The sequence below is a fragment of the Dermacentor variabilis genome, chromosome 6 (assembly GCF_050947875.1).
Source record: "Dermacentor variabilis isolate Ectoservices chromosome 6, ASM5094787v1, whole genome shotgun sequence".
Taxonomy (NCBI): domain Eukaryota; kingdom Metazoa; phylum Arthropoda; class Arachnida; order Ixodida; family Ixodidae; genus Dermacentor; species Dermacentor variabilis.
This window is the reverse complement of record NC_134573.1, coordinates 43511996-43532983: the sequence shown is the minus strand read 5'-3', so window position 1 is coordinate 43532983 and position 20988 is coordinate 43511996. Positions and strand designations below refer to the sequence as shown.

At 50.9% G+C, this 20988-nt stretch overlaps 1 protein-coding gene across 1 annotated transcript in view; it reads left to right on the top strand.

Annotated features, from left to right (window-relative positions):
• Ack (activated Cdc42 kinase) overlaps positions 1 to 20988 on the top strand; it is a 121592-nt gene that overhangs the window by 76071 nt on the left and 24533 nt on the right. Inside the window, exon 7 of the mRNA XM_075695001.1 lies at positions 5159 to 5281. Coding sequence (XP_075551116.1) covers positions 5159 to 5281 — 123 coding nt within the window. The remainder of the gene's footprint in view (positions 1 to 5158; positions 5282 to 20988) is intronic.

Sequence of the window (20988 nt, the reverse complement as noted above, 5' to 3'; positions counted from 1 at the left end):
TGTATGCATTGAGTATAAACAGACTCTCGCTGCGTTTACCTTGCGTATTTATTTCCAATATTTGGTGAGGAATGTCAACGTTAGTGGTATGCATGCGATGCAACATGTAGCATGTTTCGATACTAAGGCTCCCACAAGAGGAGAGACACCCGAGAGCGTGCTGTAGCCGGATGAAGAAGGGGTGCAATTGACTTCCTGTAAGAGGATGACATCGGGAGGGTTCGTGGATGTGGCGATATACTGCTGTAGGGAACCTCGTTTCCGGCGGAATCCCCTACAATTCCACTGCCACACCACTAGTTGCTCCGTGTTACGCGGCGCCATCATCATCGCGAGAGGAAGCAGGCGGTCGTGCATAGGGATGCGGGCGCCGGGTGCCCACATTTGAAGGTTGCGGCCGTGGTCGGAAAGCGCGCTTTCGTTGTTACCGCTAAGCTCAGGAACTCGCATGCGTGCGAAAGTGCACTCTATACATGATTTCACTTGCTCTGTAATCCCTATTTGAAGGTCCTCAATTTGGTGTTCTATCCTGTCCAGAGCCGCCTGCATCATGTCTCATGTCTGCCACCAGCGCCTCATGTCTGCCACCAGCGCGTCCATTTGTTTTTGCAGGCGCTCACAGCGCGCCTCCATGTCACGACGTAGCCGGGCTATTTCTATTAGAGGATCGGGATTTGATAACGAATTGGTAATAGGGGAAGGGGTAGGGAGAGATTTACGGGGCGGAGCGAGCTGTGGGGGACCCTCCGCCCGACCTACCTCCCGAGGCTCCTCCATTGCTGTTTTCTTCTCCGGGGTCCGCTGCACCCCTGAAGGGACCAGGGTCACCTTGGCTGGGGCGTTGGTCTGCAGGGCCTTCTTGTAGGGTTGTTCGGAAGATGGGGAAGGAGGGCGCTTCTCTGGGAGGCGCACCGATGCCTCGCGGGATCGGGACCGAGACTTGGAGCGGGCCCGGAAATTGCGAAGGGATCTCGAATGGGTCTCCGACCGAACTTGTCTGGTCTCCTTCGTTGGGGCGCACGACGTTCGGGTCTTCGCCGTATCTGTGGTAGTGGTCGGGTCGCTGGAGGGTTGGAGTTCACGCTGCTCTTTCTCGAGAGCTTTCCGCACCCAAGCTTTGTTCAGTGTCTGCCTTGCACGCCGCGGGCAGTTTGGATCCGCTGTAGGGTGGGTGCCGTCACAGTATCTGCAGTGTGGGGTGCACGGAGGTGACGGGGTGGGGTTCTCAGTCCCGCACGTCGCGCAAATGACCACGTGTGGTGTAGGACAGTAATCAGCCCAATGGCCGAGCTTGTGACATATCTTGCAAACCAGTTGGCGGGGTCGATGGGGGTAGCAGCGGAGTTCTGCACCATAGAAACGCACGTAGCGAGGCACTTTGAGTCCTTCAAATGTTACCAACGCAACGTTGGTTTGACCCATCATTCGTGCTTGAAGTATTTGAGTTCCAGGAGCCAAAAGCTCATCCACTAGCTTGGAAGACGGTGTACCGGGCAAAAGACCAGGAACAATTCCCTTGCATGAGTTGTCTGGGGCCGCAAAATATGTTGTGATGGGATAGACCCGCTGACCAAGGTTCAGCTCCCTCACCTTGTACAATGCGTCGGCTACATGTGACTGGGGTGTACTGATGATTGCCAAGTTCTGCTGAGGTCGCAGTCGGAATATGATGGCCTGACGATCGCCGGTGGTCAAGCCGGCTGCACTCCATAGAGCACTGGCGAGTTCTTGGTGCGTCCACTTATCGAGGCGAAGTGCTCCGGGAGGCCGCAGAATTATCTTTTCATCGTGAAAAGGAAGTTTAGGCAGGTTCTGATTCCGACTGCGCTTGCGTACGGTATGCTGGGAGGCGTCCGGAATGCCCAAGATGTTCTCGGAGGGTGGCGTCTTAGCGTGCGTTTGACGGATGCGTCGCTTATGTATGACTGTCTTCCAAAATCCACCTGTGTCGTCGTCAGTTTTGTCGTCGTCAATGTTCGGGGTAGCATCTTCCTCCATCCTTTCCCCTGTCGGAGTGTCCACCTCTCGTTGTTGGGAGGAAAAATTTGCGACGATAGGATCGGCGGTCACTCCCGCGGCCACTACCGCGGTATCCACCTCGGGCATCTTCGTTGTTGTTGAGGAACACGCGGCGGCGTTCTCCGTCTCCGATTGCATCTTCTGCTCGTTGGAAAATGACGTTGCGGTTGATAAATGCTCCATCGAAACAGAGCGGTGAATTGGCCGAAGGCCCTTTGCACGCCCGTTTAGGACATGGGCCTCGGAAGAGCTGGTCGCTTGGCGCTCTTGGATCATGGTGTAGAAAACATGCCAAGGCAGCTATGGCCCCGGCAGGGGCAGCCGCGTTGGAACTCACGACGCCGAGAATTCGCTTGGTGTGTCCATATAATTGTTGTTGCAATAAGAAAATATAGTAAAAGCACACAAAAAGGAATTGCATAAATAACTGCATATGAACAACACAGCGATCGCACACAATCGACAGACGGATAACATATAGGGAAGAAGAGAGAAACTATTTATAGTCATTAGAGGAGGGAAGCAAGAGAGAAGGCTCGAGAGAAAGTGCGAAACTCGGAACAGAAAGAAGACAACATGTTTTGGGAGATATCCAAACGGAGAAAATGACAGTTGTAAAGATTTTGCGCCCTGTGTAGAGGCGAGGGGCTGCTGAAAGAGGCAGGAACGTGGAATGGCCTACGTTCCCTGGTAGTCTTCTGCGAAACCCGCGGCGAAACAGAAGCTAGTAAATCCGAACCTGTAATAATTCCATGAATCATTTTGTATAAAAAGAGGACGTCGGTTCAACTACGTCTGCAGCTAAGTCGAGGAAGTGTAGAACGATTATTCAGGTTTGAAATGTCGTTGGTGCGTGAGGTCGGAAAGAGATGTTTATCGTCAACCTTTTTCCTGCACATGCGAAATAAAGCGCTATTTGAATGGCTCGCGCCATTCCACGCTGAGTTTCAATTAATGGGAGACAGATTGATGTAAGCAATTTGAGGGACGGAAGTAAGTCTTCAGACTGAACCGAGTGCGCTTAGGCCTCGTAATGCTACGCGCTTAGAGTGGGGCGGAGAAGCTTAACTTCCCATCAAAAAGCACACCGAGGTCGCTTATTTGGACAACCATCGTCTACCCTGCACGATCAGTGGAATAAGCGAATACAACATTCCAGTTTTTGATGAATTTAGGGGGAGTCCGTTTAGCTGGCACTATTCAAAGAAGGAGGATAGGTTGAACATGCTGAGAGTGGCAATAATGTTAATGTTTTTCGAAGAGACGAAATGAATTACACAGAACAGTCGGCCTGCTCAGCTGGTTAAAGAGGCGGAGGACATATAACTTGCACGGCAAGTCGCTATGCCCAGGTAGCTAAGTAAAAGAATTCACTGAATAGCGCTGAATAGATCACATGTTGCAATTGCAAAACTGAAATCTAGTAGCAGTGAAATCATGTATGGTTAACAGAAATCCTTGTGGCAGCAGCAGCAGCTTCGAGATATCTGTCCTCAAAATCTGATAAAAATATGCATTGTCGTTCCAGCTAATATATAGCCTCGAACGGCTAAGGCTTCAGGGGGAACTGGTAAGTGGAACGCAAGTATAGCGTAGCACACTTTAAGAACTGATACCTATAGTGGTGCTATAGATACCAGTATATCTATATTGATATAGTGGCGCTGGTCTTATGAGTTCTGCTCAGACGAGATTGCACTATGCTGCACAGCATAAATTTCGCTGTTGTAACAACTGCCCTAAAGTAAAATGACAAAACGAAATGCAAGTAAAAAAGAATGGGAACAATGGGCAGAAATCATCAAATGACGATTGTGAAAGTTGAGTGGAGGCCTTCTGAGATATACTGCTGGGGACACTAATTGGTCAACTTTGTTGGTTAAATTTATTTGGTTGTTGTGACGCGACGCTGCATCCGGGTAAGTCTGCGTCCAAAACCACACTAAGAATCCTTGCGATGACTTGGCGCCAGCGCATCAGGATTGGCTCACCAAATCGCCACCTTCGATTGCACTGCCACCGGCATCGGTCCAGTTTACTCGTTCCCGGAAAGTGGGGAAGAGCCAAAGAAAGCTTCGCATTAAGACTGGCACTTAATTAGCGGCGTGCCTAAATGGCCACGATACATCGCCATCGAGATTTCTGATCCTAGTACCAGTAAGGTTCGTGTCTTCAGTTGATTCACCTGTACTGGCCGAAGAACGCAGTTTTCTTCGTGCGATTAAAGTACATATTTTCGACAAAGAAAGCAAACCAAGACAAGCACTATGTAGATATCACGCATAGTGGTTGCCTTTACTATATTGCAGCAGTGATACAACGTAAATCTCACCGATGGTTGTCCGGCGGACGTCTTGGGTGTAGCCCCACTTTGAAGAGATAGTGGCGCCTTGGTGAGCGCAGCCGTGGAGGAACACCGCAAGAGGTGCTGGATGTCTTCGAGGGCAGCTGGGCGAGGGCAGAAAGGACGAGCCGCGCTAAAGGCCGGCCAATCGTCCGGAGGCCAAAGACTAGGTTGCAGCTGCCGTCAGTGCAGCACACTCGCGGATGATTCTCAGCCCTGTTTTGTGCTCGCTCGTTGTCCGTCCTGGAGAGCTATTCTGAACACGGTCAGATTCCCCGTGTTGACGTTTCGAGCCAATCGGAGAGGCCTTAACTGCCGTGTGAGCCAGTCAATGCTCCCAACGTGGCCTGATGCCGGCTCTGTTTTCCTTTAGCGGTCAGCACCCAACAAGTCCACTCGCGGTGCGGAAAGTCAGGCGTGCAAGCACGGGCACATGTAAAACGTGAGGCACAACACAAACTCCGACTATCAACTGAAAAGTCGCACAGTTGCGATAAAGGAAGACGCGATACTTATCCGCCCCACTGCGCGACTTTCCGGCTCGCAGTCGGCGTTTCTGTTGTCCTTCGCATTGTACTTGCGCCCGTGATTGCACGCCTGCTTTTCTCTAGGACCTTTCATCCCTACAAACTTGCCCAACTTCGTCATTCTGAACAAGCCCAGCTCGCAGCCTTCACACCTACGCAGTTCGGGCTCGGAAGGGTAGCTTGTATGGGCATCATCATGAGAGGATACTCTGACTGCCGACTTGCGTGCATTAGCTCACTGTGTGTCTGTTGTGTTGTCGGTTTGCAGGTACGGCCGTTCCTGGTGAATCCCTCAGTGGCGCCCTCACAGTCCGCCGGGTCAGGCCGTCGCGTGGACAAGGAGGAGACCATATTGGAGCCGGTGCTCCTCCCCTCCGTGCGCGATAGCCAAGTGAGTCGGCTGGCGCGGTCCACATCTTATCAATTTTTAAATATTTATTTCTTAGGGGTTGCACCATTGTGTAACGCCAGATGAATTGTCAATGTGTTGCCAACACACTGGTAACGCAAGGGGAATCGTAATAAGATACACTAAGTGCCTCCCGGACGACCGTGTTTCTTTTATTGAAGACGCCTGCTGAGATCGCCCACGTCAGCCTGAGCGCTGTTATCTTCGGCAGCGATCTAAATACCGAATCAACACGATCCCGACCCCACTTTAACCGCTGTACTCGGGGGATTAGCATAGGAAACAAGAAGATCAGTGTTGATGCATTGTGCAGGGGCGCAATCATCGAGGTTAGAAGGAACGTCAGGTGTAAAAATTTGGTTGACTCCAGTCCTAGTTGACGTCTACGTAATGCATTGTTTGTAGAGAACGGTTGTTACGAATAATATAATCGTTGTGCTTGGAATGATTATGTAGAGATTATACACGTCAGCAGTTATATTTATAAGTAAAATATAACTTCCATGATGGCAAGTTATGAGATTGAAAGCAAAGAAACCCAGTGGCCCAGTGCACAGTGGTCCCAGTGCACATACTCTTTGGGATTGATCCCGTTGGAGATAATGGCAAAAATAAATGTTCCCCAGTGGCACATACTGTTGTCACTTCGGGGTGAGGACGAAAGACGGACTCTTTCTGCAGACGAAGAAGAAACGAGAAACTTTAAACAATGTTCATAGATAGTGCATGATAGCGGTACATGTAGCTGTAAGAGTGCAACAGACCGACTGGGCGGTTGGAAGCGACTCTCTCTGTTCGCAATGGGCCAGTTCGCCCTTAAATTCCTTTTGCGACCCCTCGTCGGCAGGAACCAGGCGAGGCAGGGTGATGACGTCGCCCGCGTCGAATTCTTGATTCTTCGCGGAGATGGCTGGGCACTTCTTGAAGTCGCCTCCCGTGTCCAATTCTTGATTCGTCGCGGAGAAGTGCGAGCTCCCGTCGCCTCGCTGATATGCACGGGGTGCACGTAGTATGGAAGCTCCCGTCGCCTCGATCAAAGCCACGTGGTATGGCACAACATCGCCCCCGCGGATTTAGTGACGTCCTAGATGGGGTTAAGGAAATGGCTTTGCAGCCATTCCATCCGCTGGTCTTTCCTTTGCTTGGATCTGAGAAAGCTCACGGAGTGACCGAAAATCAACGCCAACCGCTTCGGTGAAAGTGAGCAACCTCCCAATGCTCTCTACAACGCTAGACCAAACTCCACGGCAACAAACGCTCTAACCTCCTCTGTGCTCTGAACGGCACCATTACGGTTATTGTACTAAACACGAAACACGCATCCGATAAAGAGTCCGGGATACAGACCTCCACAAATAGTGCTCTCAGAAAAGACACATTCAAAGAGAATAAACGGTTAAAGAATAGATTGCAAAGCATTTCTTAACAGTCATTCGGGCAGGCAAGACACAGCTTAGGCGATCGAAGAAAGTTTATATTTTGCCCTGTCTCGCTCCGAGTGAAATTCTGTCACTTGTCATTGGATTTACCAACTTGCTGACATGCGTCGCATGACCGAACAAGTGTTTCGACCTCTTTCCAGCATCCTGGCCAATATAAATCTTGCGCTAGCCTAGGCTTCGTCTTTTTGATACTGAGGTGACCCGCCCAAGCATTCCCATGCGCTAATTCTAAAAGATATGGTCGGTACTTTTCTGGCACGAGTAGTTGAGTTGGTTGTATGTCTGACCCTTGGAATCCTGATATTTCCGGTACTTGAGACCTGACCTAGTGTAGAACGAGATGTTCTTTCAGGCCACTCCTTCATTCATATTTGCCTGCAGCACAGTTAGCGAAGAGTCACTTTTCTGTGCCGCGATAAGCGCCTCTCGGTCAACCCTACTAAGCTGCTCCCAGCAAAAGGATGCGGGACTAAGCGGTGAACCTTCCACTTCAGCCCTAGGCGCCCCGTTTTCCCCAGTCTCGAAAGGCTCCTCCCCCACTGCCACTGATCCGGTAATTGATCCGTCACAAGTCTGGGTCCTCTGCTTTTCATCAGCCGTATCTCCCGGCCTAGACTGCCGCTGTGAGGACGTTACGTTGTCACTTTCCTCGTTTGAAGATGAGCTTTCACGTTACTTTAGAGGGCGCGTGGCCGCGATCGCGTTAATACCATGCAAGCGGGACTAGTAGAGAACGACCGGCCCTCCTTTTCTAAAATCTGCACCGTTTTGTTCGAAAAAAGATATGAAAAGTGCTCGGGTAAACTTGGACTCACGGCTGCCTCCGTTTGCAACCTTCCAAGCGCGCCCTAGAGGGTAATTACCCTGGCAACTGGCAAGCACGCGCTCTGCTCTTCTGTAACTTGTCTGATCCAGGCGCATTACCGTGTATAGTCCCCGGAAGAAACACAAAACGGATGAGTAACATCCATGGTGGCGGCGGAATCGCGAAGTGCCCTGCATATTTTCCCGTTAACCACGACCTCCTGGATATATGGCTCTATCAGCGTCAGATTTTCGTCTGAATGGCTGATGCTGGCGAACGCGATTTGCTCCTTGCAATTTGAGGAAATATGGCCTTCCTTGTTGCAACGGAAGCAGATAATTGGTCTCCGAGCCTCGAACGCGCGCTCTACGTCTGCCTTAGCTTTAGCGGCCCCAGCCGACTGGGCTGTCTCTGCTAGCCATTCCCTCGCCACCTCAGCCTTAGTCGATGCTCCCTTGCAGAACTCGTCGCTCGTGGATGATTCCTTATTCGGCAAAATTGCGTTGAGAGGGGAAAACCGCTTTACAGAATAGTCCTGTTTTTCTAGCCTATCTTCCTGGCTCGGTTTTCCTTGAAAGTTTCGGCGCGTGTAATATTCCTCCGCGAGCTGCGCTGCCTTCTCTAGGTCTACCTCTGGGAGCCTGTCCTGCAGCCAAAGTCTAACTTATTCTGGAAGAACTCCGTAAAACTATTCCAGTGCTATGCATTCAAGCACCTTGTCGTGGTTGCCATACACTTCTGCACTTTTGAGCCACTCTCTTAAGTTAGACTTTAACTCGTACGTGAACTCAGTGTGCGACTCGCTGCCCCTTTTTGCCTGTCTAAACCGCTGTCGAAATGCCTCGGCAGAGAGGCCGTATTTGTGAAGAAGCGCGGCTTTTACCTTTCCGTAGTTCTCGTAGTCTTCTTTAGACAAGCGTGCGAGAACTTCTGCGGCCTCTCCTGGGACGACTGAAAGAAGTTTTTGAGACCAAAGGCTTTCGTCCAACCCTATCTTTTCACACGTGCGTTCGAAATGCACGAGAAAAAGTGCGTTCCTGAACCAGGCGGGAATCATTTGCTCATTAGTGGGCATGGGGGCAAGGACTGCTTTCAACTCTTTCGTGCATCGTGCCATTCCGGTGTGCTGATTCCGGTTCTCCGGTTCCTCTGACGAGGCACGCGACGACCTCATCTTCTCCAGCGCTAGCTTGAGCTTTAACGCCTCTATCTCAAGCATGAATTCGCGGGTGCGGTCTGATTCGTTCACACTATCACTTTCCATCGCGTCTCTATCTGAATCCGCCATTTCCCAGAGTGTGCCTGAACGCAAGTGCATTCAGGGAAAGGGACCTCGAGAGAGCACAAAATGAGCCTCACCTTGTCGTGATGCGTCGCCCGGTGCTGTTGTCAGCTGCGTCAGTATTGTCACCCAGGCTCGTCGTGACGTAGTTCTTCGGTGCGCCAAATGCTCCACCGGGCCATCCCTGGCGTTGCCTTGCTCAGTCGCGTCGATGTTCCTTGCTGCCTTGCTCCTGATGCAGAACACCACAGCACCTCCTTTGTCGCTCAACAAAGTCCTTCGGCTCTGCCCTCGTTTCTTGACGCGCAGCAGCTCTCGTCCCGCTCAGCTCCTGTCTCGCAAATGTTGTCTGGCAGGCTCGTACGGGATGCCAGTACTTCTCACAGCGTACCAGCAGGTCCAAGTTGCAGCGAGCGTCCAGTCAGCTTCACCAGACTTAAGCACCTACCTCGCTGCGGGCTGTCCGATCCTGTCGACTGTGCCAGTTAATTCCCTTTCCCTTTATCCTTTGGTAGCTTCAACACTCGTTAAGGAGGGAGGGTGTTTAAGGTCCGAAGTCGGCGCCCCTCGATGATTCGAGTGCACGGTGGCAACGCGAAAGAAGAGCCGTTGTCCGATAAAGTGACGCTTTATTCAAACGCCGAGACTTCTGTCCGAGTCCAAGCCCGAAACTTTCCTCTCTCTCTCGTTCAGATCGGACTGTCTACCCTTTTGTCCCGAGCGAGGGTGCAGATCTAGTGCCTCTTCTACGGCGCAGCCACTAATCCGATTTCTTTCCACACGTGGGTGTCCCCTCTTCGCGGAACCCACCTGCGTCCTTCGTTGCCGGTTATTGGCCGATACAGCAGCGTGTGAACTCGTCCTGCGCTTTGATGTAGTCGCCTAAACTGGGCCACAGAACAACAGCATGGCCAACTCCCTAACCTCAAACTGACTCTGGAGGAGGAGGAGATGTTAATGCAGAGAAAGGAGGAGAGCCCGGCCTGGAGAGCGTGTCTCTAGCCTGCTACTCCTCACTGGGGAAAGGGGAAGTGGGAAATACAGGGTAAGGTAGGGGGCGGATGATTATGTTATGGTACAATGAGCTACTATATACACGTTGTCCAATATGCGGATGCGCACTGTAGGCGCAATACACGCAAGGGCAATCTTGTCCACACAAAAAGTAATCTCGTGTCACAAAAAGTTATTGGGCAAACACATTTCGCACTGACTGCACGTCTCACAGGTTCTAGAGGCGCTCGTCTGAACCAGTCTCACTTAGAAAGTTCAAAAGTGATTTTATGGCACGTTGGGCACAGTCAACACCCTTACAGACGCCCGAAAGCTTTTCTTCCGAAAAGGGGCGGGAGTCCAAGCAGTCAACAGTAGACTTGAGTGTTCTTCGTTCGGCCGCATACTAAGGGCACACGCAAAGTACGGGAGCTGTTGTCTCGGGAATGTGACAGACGCTGCAGTCAGTGTCCCGTGCTTGTCCAATCTTCTGAAGGTGTCAGTGGGTGTATGCCACACCCAGCCGTAATCGATGAAGGAGTGTTTCCTGGCCTCCGCGCAATCGAAGTGGAAGCCGGAATCGTAAACCTGCGCCAAGTCTATGGAGGCGCTCTTGCCGATGTTCGGGGTTGTCCCTATGTCGCGCCATAGAAGCTTTGATGGAGTTATCAAGGCGTTAATGTCATGCCGGAAAAAATGAATTTTTATAATGTTTCCGTCAGTGTGCGCCTTCTTTGCTTCCGCGTCAGCTTGTTTATATAGTTCCAGCTATTCCACAATGGCTAGCAATCCACTGCATCACGATGGTATGCCCGGAATAAGACGCCTCAGCAAGCAGAGACATATCATAAAGAAGAGGACTATATGCGGTTCTGTCATTCATATAATTGCTGATGAGTTGCAGTGCTGGTTTTGAGTCACAGAACACTGTCCACTTCTCGAGGCTTTGTTGCAGTATGCAGCGAATTGCTTCTCGAACTCCGGTCAACTCAGCTGCTGTAGACGACGTCCTCTGCCCTACCTTGAACTGTTGTGCGATAACCATTGCATGTACCGTGTAAGCCGCCGCGGAAGAGGTCTGTGTCACAGAACCAACTGTAAAAACATGTTCGGGATACCATGCATGTAAGCAATGTATGATAACGCGAAATGTTTGAGCCCAGCAAGCGGCATTTTCGACTACTTCTTTATTCCAGGGATTGAGAGTCTCACCGTTGGCTTTGCCATCGTTCAGAATTGAACTTCGTGTATGTCATAAGGTTCGAAGTCCGACTGCAATAAGTCTTGCTGCGACACGGCTCCCGAGTAGGCGGCGCAGGCCGTATGCTTGTGACGTTCGTGAGTGAATGATTCTTGTGTCTAGTCAGTAGCCTTAGATGCACTCGCAATGGCTCATGTTGCAGGTAAACTGGAGCTGGGCACGCACTTGCCTCTGCAATAGTGCCCGAAGTAGACGCACATCGTGGTAGTCCTAGGCAAATTTTCAGTGCGCGAGCCTGAGCACTTTCAAGTGTGCGTACAGCAGTGTACTAACCTGAGAAAGTACAGACGCACTGTAGCGGAGGTAGCCAACAAAAAGTGCCTGGTAGAGCTGCAGAAGAGATGATTTGGATGGCCCCCATGATTTTCCAGACATATGTCGAATGATTTGAGTAAAGCTGTCCAGCTTTCCAGAGATGTGCTTCGACCAAGATAAGTCACGATCGGTGATGACTCTGAGAAACTTGAAATGGGTTACCGTAGGTATAATCTTTCCATCAATCATAACGGGGTAGCAGGCCATTGACTTCCGTGTAAATGTCATGGTAACGCCTTTTGTCGGTGAGAGCTATACAGTCCGCGACTGCTAAGGTATGTTGACGTTATTGACACCGCGCGCTGCAGCTTGATTTACACTTACAAGCGCGTTAAGCTCGTGGTCCATATACAGATGTCATCTGCGTACACAGAGACCGAGATTGTGCCTGCGTGTTCTTTGACCAGTCCCCAAATGAGAACGATATTAAATAAAGTTGTGCTCAATACCACCTCCTTGAGGCACCCCACAATAGACGGAGTGGTTCCTTGTTTCGCCGTCTGAAGTTGTCATGAATATCGTTCACTCTTGAAGATAGCTGGCTATCCACTGATACCCGCCGTGGTTGCTCAGTGGCTATGGTGTTGGGCTGCTGAGCACGAGGTCGCGGGATCGAATCCCGGCCACGGCGGCCGCATTTCGATGGGGGCGAAATGCGAAAACACCCGTGTGCTTAGATTTAGGTGCACGTTAAAGAACCCGAGGTGGTCAAAATTTCCGGAGTCCTCCACTACGGCGTGCCTCATAATCAGAAAGTGGTTTTGGCACGTAAAACCCCAAATATTATTATTATCCACTGATGCGTACGTCCACCGATGCCACATTCTTCTAGGGCATTTAAAATTGCATCGTGTAGAACATTGTGAAGAGCACCCTTGATATCAAGAAAGCATCCGTTAATCGACGGCGACGTTTCTGATGTTCAACAGTTGATACTAGGTTAATGACGCTGTCGATTGACGACCTACCCTTTCGGAAGCCTGTCATTGCGTCTGGATAGATCTCCTTCTCCTTCGCTTCTCCAAAAACCACTCTAGGCGCGTCAAAACCATGTGTTCCATGGTTTTACCTATGCAACTGCCAAGCGCCACATGTCTGTAGGAAAGCACAGCATGGGGTGTCCTGCCTGGTTTCAATAATGCCTCGATTTTGCTTGTCTTCCAGTGTGCAGGCACAGTTCCCGAGGACCAAGAGAGATTGTATAAAGCCAGCAGTTCTTCAGTCGCTCGAGGGCCTAGATGGCGCAAGGCAGAATAGGCAATGCCATCAGGCCTAGGCGCACTTGAGTGTCCTGAAGAGGAAATCGCTGCACTACTCTTGCAGCGTGAATGGGAGGTCGAGACGATCGCCCATTGTTGGAGGAGCACATTTGAGCACTGAAGCTACCTATGTTGTAGACCCGGAGAGGTGCACGCAGAAATCTTCCGCGATTTACTTCTCACTGCGCGTCTGGATGATAGCCAAAGCTCGGAAGGGACGTAGTTGTTGTGGAGAAGATGGTAGTGCTCGTACAACATGCCATATTGGGGACAACGGATTTCTTGGGTCCAGGCTGGTGCAAAAGGACCTCCAACGTTGTCTGTCGAGCTTGTCTAAGTATCTTTGAATTTTCTTTTGTACACGGCGTGGCGTCCTCAAGTCTGATATCAATTTAGTTGGCCTGTATTTCCTCTCGGCGCGACGTCGGATTGGATTAAGCAGGAGACACACGGTAGGATTCGGCGTCCAATCCGACGTGCGGCGCCGCATGCTCCGGCATGCGGCATACGACGATTCGGGGCACACGGTGCGAGCATCCGAAAGATAGAGTGGCGCGTAAGCTCCGCCCAGATCCAGACCCTCAGCTTTACTTCATAGCCACGTCGAGAAATGCAATATAAACAACTCTGCACAACACTGCTTCGCTTTACGCGAACACTGTCGATAAAAGCATGCCCCTGCGATTGACAGAACACTTCACGACGGCGCGTTGTCCACTGACGACTCCGCTAACAGCCAGCGATAGGGCCGGTAGGCCTACGATCCAGCCCGAGCTTGTCGAAGAGCGCTTATGTTTGCCAAAACACTTAACACTGTACACTTGGGTCGCCCGTAATTAAATACAATTGGTTTAATCGATGCAGTCGTTGCGAAGGGCAAACGTGCAAGCGAAGCGAGCAGCCTCGCTCAGAAATGCCCTCGCGTCGGGTCTCCCGATCTCGCTAGTAGCTTAGGCGCTGCTTAACTAGGCGCTGCTTTGCATAACAGGCACACGTTCGAGATAATTTTACTGAACTGTTAACTATTTCGTGTCGGAAACAAACTGCGGCAGGCAAGGAAAAAAAACTGCGAGAAACCGGCGAGCCAGTACCGGCTCTGTGGAGGGAACATCAGAGGACGTCACGTGCCAGCCACGCCGTCATTGGCTGCGGCCAAACGACGGTGCGGTTGTCGGACGCGTCGGACGATGAAAATCTGCCCGGTTTGTCGCACGCCGAACGTCCGATCCGGCGCTTCGGCACGGCAAAACACCTCGATTCCTGCTGCCGTTCCGGCGCGTCGGACGCCGGATCGGACACCGAATCGGACCGTGTGTCCTCCGCTTTATGCGTGTTGTTGCGTGCAATGCTACTGTAATGCGCTCTTCCATCTCTTTCGGTGAAATGATACAGTTGCAGGATTATTCCAGCTTGTTCTGAAAAGCATCGCTGTCAGTGCGTCGCGTATGAGAACTTGGCAGTCTTGTAAACCATGTCAGTTGTACATAAGTAGGTAAGTGATGACTGCCATACCTTTCAGCATACGTTCAACAGGCAGCAGAAGACGAAGGCACCGTGAAGCGATAGCTAAATCGAGACTGCTGCTGTAAGTTGTGCCACGAAAAAATGTTGGTGAGTCGTCGTTCAAACTGACTCTAATTATCAAAGTGTCAATGAGGCATTTGAAGGCACAGCCAAGGGACATCTAACTGCGATATTTTTAGCGACGTACTAATTGCGTAGTTATCTTTCTTCGACTGATAAATGAACCCTGCGAAATATGGAGATTACCACGTGACTACGCTCCCAGCCGGATCATAAAGCGGCGCCCTCGAACAAGCTCCCTTCGAGTCATCCAGAACGAAATGAATGAGAACATCGGGATCGAGCTGGTGCCTTATCTGCCGCGCCCTGGCCAAAGTAACACGTTGCGTTTGGTGTCAGTCGGAAACAAGCTGTGATAGCTGTTGTCTTAGCGTAGATAAAATGCGTGGATGCTTTTTTTCACAAAATCTATCAGCACAAAACCGAATTGAAAACTCAGTCCGAAGGCATAAAGTTGCGATGTGTTTTGTCGGAGTCGCCATGTGTTTCTCTAATGAGCAGAAAGTAAACATGATCCTTGCGTTGGGATCTGCAAATGGCAACAAAAGGAAGGCCGCAAATGTGTGTGTATGTATATATATATATATATATATATATATATATATATATATATATATATATATATATATATATATATATATATATATATATATCTTGTGACGCAGCAGTTGTCACGACGTTTATTCCGCGTCAAAGATGCGGCGAACCGACCACGCCCACAGCCCGGATCACACTCCAGAGCCAGCCCCACAAGCGATGATGAAGGAGAACCCCATATGAACCCCACATGATGATGATCATGTACAGATTACAAAGAATAGCTTATAAATTCCCACACTAATGTCCCCTCGCGCAAGAGCGGCCATCCTGACCGCAATTTAAAGGGGCGGCAAACGCCTCGCGAAAGGCTTCATACGGGAAACGTCGACAACCTCAACGGCGCGGCAGCGCCGGTCATTTGGAACAATAACTGGTAGCACGCGATAGTTAACCGGAGAAGTCTGCTCCAAGATTTGTAGGGGCCGATGAACCGAAGCTGAATCTTGTCACACAAGCCAGGAGTACGAACTGGTGTCCGGAGTAGCACTTTCTCGCCAGGGCGGAAGCACACGACGCGATGAGAGGCGTCGTAATTCTGCTTGCGGTCCTGTTGCCGTGCTTCGGTGTTGATGCGGGCGAGCTGGCGACAACGCAGAATGCGGGACACATAGTCTTCACAGGAGGATGGACATTGATGGACAGTTGGCGCGAAGAAAGAGACGTCAAGACAGGAAGAGGGCGAACGACCATAGACAAGGTAGAATGGCGAGTAACCGGTCGTGCGTTGAACGGCGGTATTATATGCAAAAGTCACGAATGGCAAAATTGCGTCCCAGTTTCTGTGATCCGGTTCGATGTACATGGCTAGCATGTCCGACAGCGTGCGATGAAATCGATCTGTGAGGCCGTTGTTTTGCGGATGGTAACTGGAGGTAGTCTTGTGGGTGGTTCCGGAGGCTCTGAGTACTTCGTCTAGTAGTCGCGAGAGGGATGCTTTTCCACGGTCACTCAGGAGGTCGCGAGGAGCACCGTGACGCAGTATTAAGGATTGAAGTGTGAATGCAGCAACTTCAGAGGCTGAGGCAGAACTCACACAAGGTGTTTCGGCGTAGCGTGTCAAGTGATCAACGGCTGTCACAATCCATCGTTTACCGGTGAGAGTCACCGGAAGAGGACTATACAGGTCAATGCCAGCGACCTCAAATGGTTGCGACGGACAAGGAAACGGTTGCAGTTGTCCGTTTGGAGCTGATGTAGGGAGCTTTCGACGCTGACATAGGGCGCAGGAAGCGACATACCTCGCCACACTGGCGGATAATCCAGGCCAGTAGAAGCGACCTTGGATGCGGTCATAGGTTTTCTGGAAACCAAGGTGACCAGCAGTCATGTCGTCGTGAAAAGCCTGCAGGACCTGAGCACGTAGAGATCGTGGCAGGACAGGAACCCAGCGTTGACCGTCAGGGTGATAGACATGATGGTATAGGACGCGGTTGTCTATCTTAAATTGCGTCAGCTCTTGGCGAAGGCGGGCGTTAGGCGGGCGCGAAGCTCCTTGAAGGTGGTCTATGATGCGCCGACAGTAAGAGTCGGCAAGTTGATGAGATTGGAAAGATTTGTTGTCGTGTGGAGGCATCTCGTCGACAGTGGCCAACAAGAAAGCATGCGAGGAGGGATCGTGCGAAAGCTGGTCACAGATGGTAGTTTGAGGTCCATTGTATGGTGTCGTAGGAAGCGGACAGCGAGAAAACGCGTCTGCATCCTGGTGTTTTTTTCCGGACTTGAAGGTAATAGTAAAGTCGTATTCTTGCAGACGAAGAATCCACCGACCAAGTCGTCCAGACAAGTTCTTCAGCGTTGAAAGCCAGCATAATGCATGATGGTCTGTAACGATCGTAAAATTTGGTCATAAACTATCATTTGGTCGTAAACGACCAAATGATAGCTAGGCATTCCTGCTCCGTGATGGTGTAATTATTTTCGGCATTTGTCAGCACGCGACTTGCGTATGCGACGACCCTCACACCTAAAGTGTTGTCTCGCTCTATTAGAATGCCACCAATGCCGTGACCACTAGCATCCGTATGCAGGAGGCTAGGAGTAGCTTCATCAAAATGGCGTAGTACTGGTCCAGATGTGAGAGTGCGCTTCAGATGGGCGAACTCAGATTCACATTCGGGAGACCACACAAAGGGAACATTAGAACCCAGTAATTTGTGCATGGGTGACGCTATTGAGGCGAAGCCTCGTATGAATCGGCGAAAATAGGAAGCGAGGCCTAAGAAACTACGCAAATCTTTGGTGTTTTCGGGACGAGGGAAATGCTGAACCGCCGAAACCTTGTCCGGATCAGGACGAATGCCATCTTTGCTCACAATGTGACCTAGTACCTTGAGCGTCTTGCTCGCAAAATGGCATTTCTTGGTGTTTAGCTGAAGTCCAGCGTTGGCAAGGCACGTGAGAACTTCATCCGGACGTTGCAGGTGCTGAGAGAAGGTTGACGAGAAAACAACAATATCGTCCAGGTAGCACAAGCAAGTCTTCCACTTCAGGCCGCGAAGAACGGTGTCAATCATGTGCTCGAACGTTGCGGGCGCATCGCAGAGGCCGAATGGCATGAAATTAAACTCGTAGAGGCTATCTGGTGTTGAAAACGCTGTTTTCTCTTTATCGTCCTCATGCATAGGTATCTGCCAGTAGCCGAAACGCAGATCGATGCTGGAGAAGTACTCGGCACCCTGCAGGGAATCCAAGGCATTGTCTATTCGCGGCATAACGTATACATCCTTGCCTGTGATCTTGTTAAGTGCTCGGTAGTCGACACAAAATCGAACGGAGCCGTCTTTCTTTCGAACGAAAACAACGGGGGAAGACCAAGGGCTAGCGGAGGGGCGTATTATGTTCCGTTGAAGCATGTCGGTGACGTTCTCGTCAATGACTTTCCTCTTGGCTAGCGATACGCGAGATGGTCTACGGCGCACGATGAATGTACCATCTGTCTCTATCCGATGCGTCGTAATCGAAGTCTTTCCAAACGAAGCTGAATGCGCGTCAGACGAAGCTTCATGTTTTTGGAGCAAAGCAAGCAATTGTTGTGACTGCGAAAGTGTCAGGTTGGAACTGATGGCAGCTGCAAGAGCTGAAGGAGATGCGGCCCATCCGGTACAAGGAACTTCAAAGAAAGCTGGTTTAAAGGAAACAACCGATATAGATTCCGATTCAGCGGCGCAAGCCAGTGTAGTGCCTTTAGGGATGAGAATCTTTTCGGATGTCGGGTTTGTAGCGTAGAGAAGTGCAGAGCCATGACCAAACCGAACTAGCCCTGATGCAAACGCTATCCCTCTTGCGAGACAGCGTGCAGATGGTAATACGAGCACATCGCCGCAGTCAATAACGTCAGACGTGATGGTAACGATGCTTTGATGGCGAGGAGGTAGCGCGGTATCTTCTGCAGCAAGCAAGTGAAGTGGTGCGTCATCTGCATGAAGTGAATAGGTCGTGTCGGTCACGTGGGGAACGCGTTGCCTGCAGCAGATGGAGGCGGAGGCCGCAGAAAGAAAATCCCATCCCAATATGAGCTGCTGGGCACAAGAACTTAGCACTGCAAATTGTACGTAATACAGAAGTCCATCGATGGAAATACGAGCAGTGCACATGGCGATAGGTCGAATGGCGGCAGTGAGTAGCGTCGGTCTATCATAGGGGGTCGTAACTTTCCGAAGTAGCGAACACAATTCACGGTGAATAACTGAAACACTAGCACCAGTGTCTGTCAAAGCTTCCACTTGTACACCTTCTACTACAACCAGTATCATATTGCACGGACGCGATGGAGGAATTTCTGTCCTGTCGTTCGATGCAGCTTTTCCTACAAAAGCTGCATAATTCAGTTTTCCGGACGACGCTCGGCGAATTGAGAAGGGGGTCTCAGTGGGGAGTTAGAGCGGCGAAAGGGTGACGCCGAGCGGCGTCTCGCAGGACGGTACGTCCGAGCCGTCTCGGATGCTACAGTAGGCGATGGAGAGCGGCCGCGCGGTGGACCATAAGGACGGCGTCGGTCATGGAAGCTCCCTAGACGTTGGAAAGTCGCTCCGGGCGAAAAGTCATCCCGTTCGTATACGTCATATCCGCGACGCTCGTCTTGCTGGCGCTTGCGGCAAAAGCGTGCTACGTGGCCAGGATAGCCGCAGTAGAAGCAGATGGGACGAGGAGGACGACACTGCGGATAGCCGGTTTGGGTAGGTGCGTTGGTAGTCATGGAAGCCATGTGGGCCGGTGTTGGTTTTGGAGGCATCGGTGGAACGATTACTGGATTGCGGCTACTTGTGCGTACGTTGGTGGGGCCTTAGGGGTTAGAGGGCCCGTGTATGCTACACCAGCCATGGACGCCAATTCCTCCTTGATAACGTCTCGCAGATTGGTAGCCGAGGCATGAAAAGGCATAGGTTCTGCGGCTAAGCTAAGATACTGTAGCTCTTCTCGAATTATTGCGCGTATCATTGCTCGTAACGTAGGGTCGTCGGCGGTAGTGTTTGCAGTGGTGTCTGGCTGCAACCGTACTGATTCGGGTTCGTCAAGGCGCTGGCAAGTAGCGACGATATCAGCGACGGTAGCGGGGTTCTTGATGGCTAAAGCATTGAAAGCAATAGCTCCGATGCCTTTGAGGATGTGGCGAACCCTGCCAGATTCGGTCATGGCCGTGTTCACGCGCCGACAAAGAGCAAGCACATCCTCGATGTACGACGTATAAGATTCCCCGAGTTGTTGCTTGCGGGTGTCGAGCGTCTTTTTCGCGAGGGCGGAATGAACAGCCGGTGTGCCGAAGATTTGGCGGAGCTACTGTTTGAAAGCGCCCCAGTTCGTGAAATCAACCTCATGATTGAAAAACCAAGTCTTCGCTAGTCCTGTCAGATAAAAGGAGACGTGACGTAGCTTGGACGCATCGTCCCAACGGTTAACCGAACTCACTCGGTCGTAGTCCTCCAGCCAATCCTCCACGTCTTCACCGCGAAGTCCAGCAAACAGATGGGGATCACGCTGGTGCCCACTGACAACCCAATAGGGAGAGGCTGGGGTAGCCGAAGCCGATATGGTGGAAGTAAAAGTGCCTGTTGGCTCGTCCTGCGACATGGTGGCGGACAGCTGGCACAATCGGCGACCCGATCGAAGGTCCAGGAGGTTGAGGGGGGAGTCAGAGGACGGAGGACCGAGGAACACACTCCACCACTTGTGACGCAGCAGCTGACACGACGTTTATTCCGCGTCGAAGATGCGGCGAACCGACCACGCCCACAGCACGGATCACACTCCAGCGCCAGCCCCACAAACGATGATGGAAGAACCCCACATGATGATGATCATGTACAGATGGCAAAGAAGAGCTTATAAGTTGCCACAATATATATATATATATATATATATATATATATATATATATATATATATATATATACGCAGGAAAGAGACGACGAACTTTTTGGGAGACTTCTTTTTCTTACTTAACGTTTTCGGCTGGTGGACCAGCCTTCGTCAGAGTACCGTACTCTGACGAAGGCTGGTCCACCAGCCGAAAACGTTAAGTAAGAAAAAGAAGTCTCCCAAAAAGTTCGTCGTCTCTTTCCTGCGTATTTTACGTCGGGTCCTGCGTGCTGAACTTTGAAGAAAACCCCTATATATATATATATATATATATATTGTAAGCATTTATGCGGACTTCATCTTCATCTGTACAAAGTCATCATCAATCATCGGCTCGTGTTTGTTTTTGCATCGGCGCCATTTTTCCTTCTTGGAATAAAGCGTCGTCTCGACCGTGGTATTTCAAGTGGTGGAGGTGCTTTAAGATCCCTTCGACCTCAATCCACTTCAAGATCTCTCTTGGAGCTACGTTCGGGACGCCGCTTACGCCAAGAGGTCGCCATGTCGCAAGACCAGACCGCAGCGTCCACCATCTCGGTTCAAGTGCCAGCCACCCCCACTCCCAGCCCTGCCAACAACCGGTATCGCGATCCTGAAATCTTCTCTGTCTTGCCTGGTGAGGACGTTGAAGACTGGCTCGATAACTACGATCGTGTCAGCGAATACAACAACTGGAACGAGACATCGAGGTTAAACAACGTGCCATTTTACGTCTCTCAAGTAGCCAAGACATGGTTCCTGAATCATGAGAGCAGGGTGTCTACCGACCGGGAAAACCGGGAATTCTCAGGGA